The sequence below is a fragment of the Eurypyga helias genome, unplaced genomic scaffold, assembly GCF_000690775.1.
Source record: "Eurypyga helias isolate BGI_N326 unplaced genomic scaffold, ASM69077v1 scaffold8301, whole genome shotgun sequence".
NCBI lineage: Eukaryota > Metazoa > Chordata > Aves > Eurypygiformes > Eurypygidae > Eurypyga > Eurypyga helias.
In genome coordinates this window covers 61,796-73,216 of record NW_010231501.1, presented here as the reverse complement: position 1 = coordinate 73,216, position 11,421 = coordinate 61,796, and the positions used below count along the sequence as shown (strand labels likewise).

Here is an 11,421-nt window from a genome sequence, read left to right as displayed (position 1 = left end):
AATCTGTTAAGTATGCTGCTAGAAATACAGTTTAACTCACTATAGTGGTATATGTAACCACTGCAATTTTTAAATTTCTGTGAATCAAAAATATGAAAGCTCATAATCCAGTATCATACACTGTAGAAAACACAATATAGGTGAGCAGTTCTATTGCTATTTTACTTAAGACTCTGTTTTTCAAGCTGCTTGATCTAAAAAGAAACTTCCTTTGCATAATAACCTTCTTCACATAAAAAAGTAAGTTACCTAAGCCACTTATAAAAGATAATATTTGATAAATTGCTAGTGTTGTTCTTTTATAGCAACTAATTGCTTCTGTACTTTAAGGCTATTTCTACTGAGAGACAGTTTTCATGAGAATAAATTGTCCAGACGTATCTACCATACTTTATTTTTTATGAAGTATTGTAAACATCCCATACTGCTTGAGAACTTTATTATGAAAGCCACACTTAAATATACACAAAAGATCTTAAATATAACTGTTGAGATACGGTTCAAGTTTGGGGTTTTTTTCCCTTTGTCAAACACCTGATGCAGAAGAACAATTCAGGTTTTAATAAATAAACCAGTAAATTATGATATGATGAAAGCTGTCTACGAAAGTTATTCATTGCTATATATATATATAAACCAGCATCTTTGTACCCTTCCTTGAGTATTTGAATGGCAGTGGGTTGATCCTTTGATTTTTCACTCAGTTGTAAACAGACTTACTCTGTTTGTGAACAGACTTTTTTTTAAAGCAGTATGCAAACACTTAATGGAAATAAGCTAATCTACATGAGGAAGAGCTGTAGTATCATCATTTTATTTTAGTCATTAAGTTAGCAGACATCTTCCAGCTAGATTAAAAAACAGTTTTCCTTATATTTTGACCTGAATTCCGTGCATATATTAACACACTGCATGTAGCGAAGAGCCAGTGCCTAATTACTTCCTGATTAAAGATGAAAAATGAGCTGTAGTATGGATTTTTAATTTATTTCAAGTAAGTAAGATAGCATGTTCTTCTGCAAGAGCATTTATAGCTAAAGATGTAATTAATAAAACCCAAGTTTTCATATGTTAGGATAAAGAAGATAATTCATGAGTATTTACAATCACCCATGTTGAAAAGCATTGCTAAGTTCTGTGTGCTTTGTTTTATATTTCTGTTTTTGTATTTCATTCTTCCCCTTAAACTTCTGCTTCTAGACATTTTACTGTGGCCTCGGACTTGGTTTTAGACTCTTCTACCTTTTTTCCATTATTCTTTGTTTCCTTCTCAGGTGTTTTGTCATTTGACTTAGCCTCTTTGAGAGCCGTAGTTTCAACCATTCCTTTTTGCTGACTCTTGTTCGAAAATGGGAATGTTTTCTTGTACCTTTAAATAGAAAAAAATGGTAGTAAAGCAGAAACACTGACATAGTTTGGTAGTATCACTCAAGAAATAAAGTGAAAAATATCTAGAATTAACTTTCTTTGCCATACTCAAGCAAATGTCTCACAGAGAATAGTGGCATGCCAGATTATTGTGCTTTTTCAAGCAGCATGCTTTTTAAAGAAATATTTTTGTATTTATTTTTTAAACAGACAATGTATATTCAGGATTCATGGTACATAATGATAAAGCTGTCTGGGCTAGGATGTGAGAAACACACGCAACCTTTTGATACCATTTAATGATGCACTATGTTGAAGATCTTTATGCATTACAAATGAGCTCAACAATTATTTTTTTCTGTATGCAATCATAGTCCAAGAATAAAAACTTTTACCTTGTATCTAATGTATCATTACTTCTCCTTAGCTGTATAATTAAACTATTAATTGCTGCTTTACTCTAGGAGTTAACTCACTCCAAGAGGGAAAAAACCAAAAAAAACCCCACTTACTTTTTGATATAGCAGGCTGCTAGAACAACTGAAATAATGAAGAAGATGACTGCCAGTACCAGAAGTGCAGTGGGGATACCTAGAGATAAAAGTGAGGCAAGAATTGAGTTTTTATATGTATTTAATGCTGACTTTCTAAAGGCTCATGAGCATAAATCCAGATTCTTCTAAAAGCAGCCTAGTGTAAGAGGTACACACACATCAACTCAAGAACAGAAGTATTAGGAAACTCAAAAGGTTAGTTCCTCCTCCTCAATTTTTTTAAGAGACTAAACCAGGTAGTTATCCAATCCCTGACAGATGTTTGTCTAGTCTGCTCATTGGAGGGTCTGTACAACCTGCCTAGAGAACACATTTTTGTGATTAACTATCCTTACAGTTAGAATGCTTTTCCATATGTTCAGTCTCTTTCACCATTGCTGTATGTTAGGATTACTTAATCATACCTTGTATTTCGAGAACACCTCCATATCTGGAGAACAACAATTCTCCTTAAAACTTTCTTGGCTTCTTTTAGGGGCCTGCTGAGTTTTCGATTACCCTGGTGTTTGCTAAGACTTTCTCAGAAATGTATTTACCCCAAATCATGGGCTAACCAGAATGCACTTCCACCATTTCATATTAAAATATTATCCAAAAGTATAAAATAAGATCTTACTTCTTCTTAAAAATTATTAAAAAATCCTCTGCCTTATAAGCTTTGCTTTTGCAAAACTGTATCAGCTGTATCCCAATGGGTGCTGGAGCAGCCAATAAAGCCAGCAGTACACTGGTTTACTACTCACATCTACGTAACTAGCCCTTCTGAATAAATAGCTACCGTATATGGCCTTTACCTCCAAAGACAACGGCATCATTCTTAAAGGCAGTGTGGGAAGTATACTTAGAGGAGTCAGTTGGTGAGTATTCCTCTGGCATTTTTGTAGTAGTCCCCTCTGTTGGTATTATAGTTTCGGTTACACATATTACGCGGAATTTTCTGTTTTTCAGGGTTTTCTCTAACTCAGTCACACCAGGCACTTCTGAGATGTTCTCCGTCAAAGCAGAGCTTGAATATGCAGTTAAGTCCGTTGGGGCACTTGATGGAGGTATGGTTGTAGTTGGATCTGGTTTACATGAATTAATGTGAACATCTGCAGCAGGGAAAGGAAATAAACAAGAGCTGTGGGGCTGCTCAGTGAACACGTTCACTGAGATTGTTCCCCAGCCATTGCCTTCTGGAAGTTATTATTTGTTTATTCGCAAAAGCCTTACCCAAACCAGGCATGCCTGTCTCAAACATGTGGCTACCACCCAGATTACACAGCTTTTATCATTATTCACATAGTTAAATGCCTTTTTGAGCAAGTGTGGCATTTTCAGGTAACCCAGACACCAGTGTGAGATAAAAGAGTGACACAATTCTAATGGGGACTAGAAAGCAACAAACTTCAGGCACACTCAGTAATTAAGTCATTTAAATGATGTGAATGTTGTTTCTATAAAAACCTGTGTGCCAGTGGACTTTCATATGTACATGGAAAAGCTGAGTTCTGAATTGCACTCATGTGAAAACATGAAAATTCTGCTTTTCCAGTAAAGTTGTATATTCTGTAAAGCTCTAAAATGTTAAGTGAAGTATCAAGCAGATACAACATATATTACAGGAAAATGATGTATGTACTGTTCTCCAAATGAGTCCCAATGGGAGGTCTGATGACGCAGTTACATCCACAGAATAAAAAGCTAAAAAGCAGACGCTTTTTGCTTTTTCCACTACAGTTTTCAAGTGATATTGGCATTTCTTTGGCACAAACAAAATGACAGAATAAACTTCTGCCAAATATTTTGGGTAAGAAATAGCTAGAACAGGCAACAGTTTGGCAATTAAGATAAAGAAATGCAGAATCATCCCAATGTTAATGTTACTTCAAGTTATTTCCTAACCATTCAGCAGGCTTAACTTTCTTCACACACTGTAAAATTGTTTTGAATTAAAGCTAAACCAAGCAAGTAATTTGGAATTACTTTCTACCTCCTTAGCATTACCGAACCTACCCAACATTTCTGATACAGAATGACCCATATTTCATGCACTGAAACACCATGTTGCATGGGAATGGAGGAAATAACAGTAGCAATAACAGCAGCTTCTTTTAGACCATGTTGCCCAAGTACTAATTCACCTATGCACTCATCAGTAAGAGCTGTGGGCTGTAGAGAAAACCAAGTTAGCACAATCATGTCCTTTTTAACTTTACGGGTTAGGTGGTAAGTTAATTTTTAATGATGCTTTCTCTCTGCAGTTCTTTCTTATCAGCAGTCAGATACTTTGTAAGCCACCTACTTAATATTACCCTCCCTCCTTCATAAAATGGCCCAGCACCATGAACGAAGTCCCACTGGTGAAGGCATGGCCTTCTCCCTAACAGCTTTATCCTCAGTCTTTTCATAAACTTCGATGTTCACAGTCAACAGACATGGTCTTAGGTCTTTATATCTTTGCATGGGCACATGTTGCATATCCATCTTTCTCCCGCTCTTTCCAACTGTTGTTCACACATCTTTCCTGAAAAAATTCATGATTTTGTACATAATCTCTTGCTTTTGTTATCTAAAACTCATTAACAAGGTCTAGGGACTGATTAGAAATGATTTCTTGACCCGGTATATGGTCCAAGTATTGGGATAGTTGTTACATAATAACCATACCTATGGGACATTAGCAGGAACACAATGCCTCTAGTTAAATCTGTGTTTTCAGGTCATTATTGTTTGTTTATTAATGACTTCTGTGGTATTAACTATTGTGTTGAGAAGATCTAACATATCAAGGCCTAAGTTCCACTGTTGTATCTGCAATCTGTCAAAAGGCAGTCAAGAATGAGGGGAAGGACAGGTCTTCTCATACATAGGCCGATGCCCATTAAAGTAAGCTTTCTTTTTACTGGTAATAGATTTGGAACCTAGTTAATGGTATGGCCTCTTAGCTGTTCTAGCTTATATTTTAATTCAGTTTAATGGATCCATTTCCTTTTCTCAAAAAAACATTCAACTGAAGTCCCCCACTCTTGGTCTTTTTACAAGAATACACATACCACACACAGACCTCCTGGGTAAAGATTTCATTCACTGTCTTTCAAATTAATGTGCCTAAATAATCAAAACATACTAAGAACATTGTGTCAACATTACAGAATGGTAAAAGCAACTCTTCTTCAAGAGATTTCATGGCAGCACCAAATTATTAATTTGGATTAACTGAATTGACCTTTTGTATTTCCTGGAAGCTTTTTTCCCCTACAGAGCCCAACCTGACAACATTTAAGTCTGGGGGGAGGCGGGCCAACAAGTTATAACAACTCACTCACTTGTTACAATTTTTTTCATGCAGATATTAAAAAATAATAAAACCCAAACCACAAAAAATGTAGTTCTCATGCTTACATACCTGAGGAATTGAAGCAGTAAACCTTAAATGTTTTAAAGGGTTCAGCATTCCATGACACTACTCCAGTGTGGCCTTTACCACATTTCTTGTTGGATGTTTTCCGAGGAATGACAACAAATCCATCTTTCACCCATCCATAACTACAACAAAAAGCATCAGTCCTTTTAATACTAGATTTATCACCAGCCTCAGAAGTGTGTAAAGGTGATCACTAAAGGTAATGAGACACTAACTGTTGTCATATACCTGCATGTTTCAAAGCCATGTGTCCAAGCCTTTTCAACTTGGTCTTTACTTGCCAATTGTAGATTCAGTTGATTACATGCATTACTTGCTTCTGAGAGATTCACTTTCTCCTCAAGATAAATTCCTACACCTGTGATCCTGCAAGGTGAAAGAATGGAACCTGTAATTTAAACATAAATATAGGTTAGAATTTGAATATTAACATTTATTCCTCACGAGGAATTTAAGATTACGTTCAACTGAATTGAACATTGTTAAAGGTTTCTAGCTTGAGGAGAGCAGACAACTAATTACTAGAAAAAAAGGCATACTTTAAAACCAGAACATATTTTCTTAACACAATAGTCTAGAATTTCAAGAGGTTTGACTGTTACATAAACATATGCATATACAGTTGGCATTTGAGTCATTACCTTGAGTCAGTTTCTTACTAAAGACACTCTTATTTGTCATACTTTTTCATGAAAAATAGGAAGAGTAATCAGACAGGGATTTTATCCTTTTTTTAAAAAATTAGAATGCTAAAACTAATAGTTGCACTGAGGTACGGATTCTGTCAGTACACCACTCTTACCAATATGAGTTCTATCAAAGCTTGTATACATACTTTTTCATGGAATTAATATACCAGTAAGAAAATACATCTATAAAGAGTTTATCATTCCTTATGTTCCTTATTCCTCCTAAACTTACAATTTTTTTTTTCTAGCTTGGCATGATGCTTCCACCACCAGCCACTGTCAAGTGTTTAATTTACTGAGTGCTTGGCAGGCAGCAGGAAAAGAGGGGATTGGCTGGGTGAATTTATGACACTTTTCCTCATTCTTCCCCATAGGCAGTTCATCAGCTTTTTGAGATAGCTGGTACACTATTCATGACACCTGCACCAGAAAATGCATAGCTGAAGTCTGATTACACTTGGCCTACTTTCTTAGCCTGTGTTAAGGATGTAGGACAGAATTCAGGATTTGACATAGACAAGGAGAAAGCGTATTACTCTCTTACCTCTGTATTTCACCAGAAGCATACAGTAATTTCCATATTACATAAGACGTTTCAACATTTCATTGCAAACCTTTCAGATAACCAACAGCCACTTCCTTGCTCCATCTGCTTTTCAGACTGTGCGCTCACCAGGTATGTACACTAATGAATACTTCATAAAATCTATGCATCAGAATACAGGCAATCCACAAACTCTCAAGGCAGGATGAAGTGATGCCTGCAGATCCACCACATGACTTCTGAACAACAGAGGTTAAATTGAATTTTATGAATGAAAAGACAGAACTGGCAGCCAAGCCACTCCCATGATGAGAAGGGGAGGAAAGATGACGAAGCTTGTATGGAGTACTAAAAGAAATGCAGGCTTTGCACTCCAGCTCCCACTGGGTGTGGTGGGGTTGGAAATGCCTTCTGATAAAAGACGCATCTCTGCTGTCCTTACATTTAGTTTAATTAGTTTTAAATATTTGGTAGAGCAATCACTGAATTAGGTGGATTTATCTCAGCAGCGATGGAGGGTGTGGCCTCCCATTCACCCCTTCTGGTATGGTGTAGACTCAGTCACATGGCAGGTGAACCACTGAATACTTCAGCAGTCCCCATAGCCAAATTGTGGCTTCTGCATCCAGCCCTGACTTGATCGTAAGGCAAGCCCAGACATACTGCATGAGGATGCAGAGAAGCCCTGTTGCTCAGTGAAGATGTGTGTGTAGGTATCAAGGACTTCAAGGCTATCCAAGCAGTCCCAGCGTGAAGATGATTCACACTGTCAAATGTCTTCCTTTGAGCCAGCCTGTCTTCATGAATGCCCTCTTGTATGTCTTCATTTTGGTTACAGTATTTCTGTGTCAGAGAGGTCAGACACTGGAACAGGCTCCCTGGAGAGGTGATTGATGCCCCACGCCTGTCAGTGTTTGAGAGGCATTTGGGCAATGCTCTTCACAACCTATTTTAGCTTCACCAGCCCTGAACTGGTCAGGCAATTGGACTAGACGATCAATAGATCTATTCTATTCTATTCTATTCTATTCTATTCTATTCTATTCTATTCTATTCTATTCTATTCTATTGTGTCTCAGTGTTAAGTTTTCTTGATTCCCTTTTGCTAACAGGCAACTCTTGCAGTCCTCTTGAGAATTGGTTCTGGTTTCCTCAATAACTCCCTATGGCAGCGGTTGAGGCATATCCCACAAGTCCTCTTTCTTAGCTTTCAAGACCCTGCTCCTCCTCTAGGGTTTATGCCTAATTCCTTTCTCCCCTTACTACTCTTTATGCTCAGACTTCACTCTTATTGCTTACTTAGTCAATTATTTTCCTATCTTTAGATTTGAGATAATACAACTTCTAAAAAAATGTCATATTGAGAGTGAAAATTTCTCAATGGCCATCTATACAAATTTCAAATAAAGCTGAGCAGACGACTGAATGAAATTTCCTGAAACCTTAGAAAGTTGCATAGATAATTGTAAACTGTTACATTCTTTGGTTATTCAATTACAGAACAAATAATCTTACATGAGAACTGCATGGTAAATACATAGCATAATAGGAAAATCCAGTACCAGAAAATTAAGTCTTAAGTGATAAGAAAAGTGACTGTAGGGCATGGACCAAGTCATACCTTAGAATTTGCTAAGCCTTTTAAAACAAAACATTGAAATAAAAGAAAAGTTTTGGAAAAGTTATCAGCTTCAATCAAAATTCCAGATGGTTTTGCAGTGAGTGGAAGAAATCCAGAAAGAGAACAGTAGCCTCTTCAAGTCTTTTCATCACTTCCTAAATCACTTCTGAACTCTGTTCTAAAGATGATTGAGTTTGTACAGGAGACAGTCCTTTAGAAGCATGTTATCCTTTTTGGTCCACAAGCTACACATAGATTTAAGCCTTGTTCTATTTAGTTAAAGTACTAAGAAGGGGACATTTTCCTCAATATTTGTTTTTTGTGTGAAAAATCTGTTTTACTGAGAAAGGTGAGAAGACGTGGACAGAAGAATCTCACAACAAGACAAAGTTGTCATAGGACAGGAAGAAAATAGTTCAATTTGTGTAAGCTGTGGGTATTGTGCATTAGTTCTCTTGCTTTTTTGTGGGAAGCTGTTGTTTTTACCTCTTTGCCTTGCAGCAAGCCATCACTCTGATTTATTAGAGAGTACTTTCTTTGGCTGCTGATGTGAGGGAGCAGCAGGGATGAGGCTGTTCTACAAGGAAAGAGGAGCCAGGAGCTGAGAGTGCAGCATAGGCAGCACAGTGGCCCCGCCGACCTTGGCACAGCCCACAGCACCTGAACAGAACCATAGTGGTGACAGTGGCAGGTCTCACTGGCAGCCCCAGAGAGAGCAAGACAGTCAGTCAGATGCAGAGTTCATCCAGAAGGTCCATTTGGGAACAGCAGAAGATGGTTCTACTTATAACACATGCCTGAAATCCATCCTGGAGACAAGGCTACCTACAACCTAAGTCCAGCGTCCACCTGTGAAGCCCAGTCAGTAAGTCACAGGAGGGAACAGGGCAGCTCAAAGACACAGCTGGAGATCAGCCCTGAGCTAACTGGAGCTTTTGGACCAATGAGCAGAGGGTGCATGAGTAGGTACCCCAGGGGAGGCTTGGAGGGGAACTAAGGGGGTCCTAACAGCTGGAAGGAACAGCCTTAAGACTCAAGCGCTGCATCTCCCCAGTGAAAATTAATCAGTGGTTGGGATTGCTGGAGGAGACTACTGTTGTTAGGTACTCCAATCCTGTGGAATTTTAGTAGGACTTGAGTTGAGCATCTAATTCCCTCAGTCCAGGTTTCCTTCAGAAGCCTTTGAGTAGATAAAAATCATTTTTCTGCAACAGTAGCGTATGTTCTTCTACACAGGTAGAACAAGCATTTATTCCTTGCAAATTACAGTGAAACATCTGGAAACATCTGATGTGCATCTAGTGCCTGCAGATATCCTAGTAGGTACTGCAGTTAGAATAGATTGCATCAAGTTATAGAATTTGAAGAAGACAATAGATTTCACTAACATATAGCAGAAAGGGGTACTATATGTCCATGATTGAAAAAATAGGTTCTTAAAATAATGTTTGAAAGAGGAGAACTGTGTGATAAAGTTGATGTTGGCAATGCCCTGTGTTAACATTTTCAAACAGATAGTTTATATGAAATAGGAACTTATGCACAGTATTAACAAGAGACAGGCATGACTGCCCTGCAGATGAACTGCGAGATCCCTGCCACACATTTTCTTCAGGGTTGCAACTCAAGACAGTGTCAGGATATGGCCAAATCAGAGCAAAACACTTTTCATTAAAGAGAGCACTTGATCACTGTCGTGGTTTAACCTCAGCTAGCAATTAAGTACCATGCAGCCACTCGCTCACCTCCCCCCCTCCTCCACTGGAGGAGGAGAGTTGGAGGAAAGGACAAGGAAGCTCATGAATTGAGACTGAGAAATGAATGAATTGAGAAAAATTTAATGATTGAATATAAGAATACTATAGTGGTGCTGATAATATTAACAATACTACTACTACTACTAAGTAATCAAAATGATAGAAAATAAAACAAATTATACAATTGCACACCACCAGCCGACTGATGCACAGTAGTAAGAGTCAGAGCCAGAGAGTCCTGGAGCCAGAGCCATCCCAGTAGAGTCTGAGTGAGCCCCACGAGCAACAGCCCGAAGGGGAAAGCCCACCGACCCATCAGCTTACTAACAAACAAGCGAGCTAACAAACAAGCTGTGGCCCCCTGCCCACTCCCCGCTTATGTACCGAGCATGCCGTGCTATGGAATGAAATAATCCTACAGCCACTTTGGGTTGGCTGTCCGAATGGTGTGTGTCCCCACACTGCTTGTAGTGAGAGAGCTGTGAATACAGCTGCAGTATCAGAAGCTGGAAAAGACCTTGAATTTGGTGCAGGCACTCCTCAGCACCAGCTAAAAAGACACCTTATTAGTACTATTCTCAGGGTAAATCCAGAAACATAGCCTCCTACCAGTCACCATGCAGAAGATTACCCTTGCCCCAACTAAAAGCAGCATGATCATGGACACACAGAACTGGTTTCATGCGTGTTTTGCTCTCTGAGAATTGTACAAAACTCTTTGCTGGTGTGTTTTAAACATTTAAATAATGCAAAATAAGATCACTTTTCAATAGATCTGAACTTAATCCTAAATGCAATACCAAATCTTTAAAACAAGCAGTTCCGTAGCATTTAGACAATAACGTTACAGCATTTAGACAGTAATTAGGCTAATAATGAAAGTTCTCTATATGCTGGAGTAGTTTTTGTTGCATAGTATTCTCAAAACTCTTTGGTTTCCTATGCCAAAAACACATTTACACACACTCCTCCCATTTTTGTTTACAAATCTAGCTACTTTTTTAAGTACTTTACTGTTCAGCTAGAAGACTTTAAAAAGCACAACTTTACATACCTGTTACAAAGCAATTTCCAGCCATGAATGTCATAACCCAGAGGAAAAATACTGCTGAGGAAACTCCAAAATAAGTTTCCATTATCACCAACTTGGAAAATTAAGAAATTCAAGGTGATTTGTCTCCTGTGCTAAGACAAGTGAAGGTATTGGATACTGTCAGACCACCTCTGAGATGACTTCTTGAAAGCAAGTTCAGCTGTCACTGCATTGCTTCATAGAAAGAATGTCAGAGCAAATCTGTCCACTGTCCCACTCAAAGGTGTGGTCACTGACTGGAAATCCCTAATCACCCTTTTTACTTTCTTTCATGTAGGGCTTGCTGGAAAATTTAACTACTGCTGACTCAGAAAACACAGCTGAGGAAGGGAGATAAGACTGTTGGACTCCTAAGCCAGTAAACACTTCGAAAGACATTTTTATTTTGC

General features: G+C 38.2%; 1 protein-coding gene across 1 annotated transcript; it reads right to left on the bottom strand.

Annotated features, from left to right (window-relative positions):
• Nucleotides 1-1,182: 1,182 nt before the first annotated feature.
• LYVE1 (lymphatic vessel endothelial hyaluronan receptor 1) lies at nt 1,183-11,075 on the bottom strand. The gene is made up of 6 exons (XM_010161100.1): nt 10,994-11,075; nt 5,557-5,716; nt 5,311-5,450; nt 2,717-3,013; nt 1,881-1,959; nt 1,183-1,369 (listed from the first exon to the last, which is right to left on the bottom strand). The coding sequence occupies exons 1-6, from the start codon at nt 11,073-11,075 to the stop codon at nt 1,183-1,185; spliced, it is 945 nt and encodes a 314-aa protein (XP_010159402.1).
• Nucleotides 11,076-11,421: the final 346 nt, after the last annotated feature.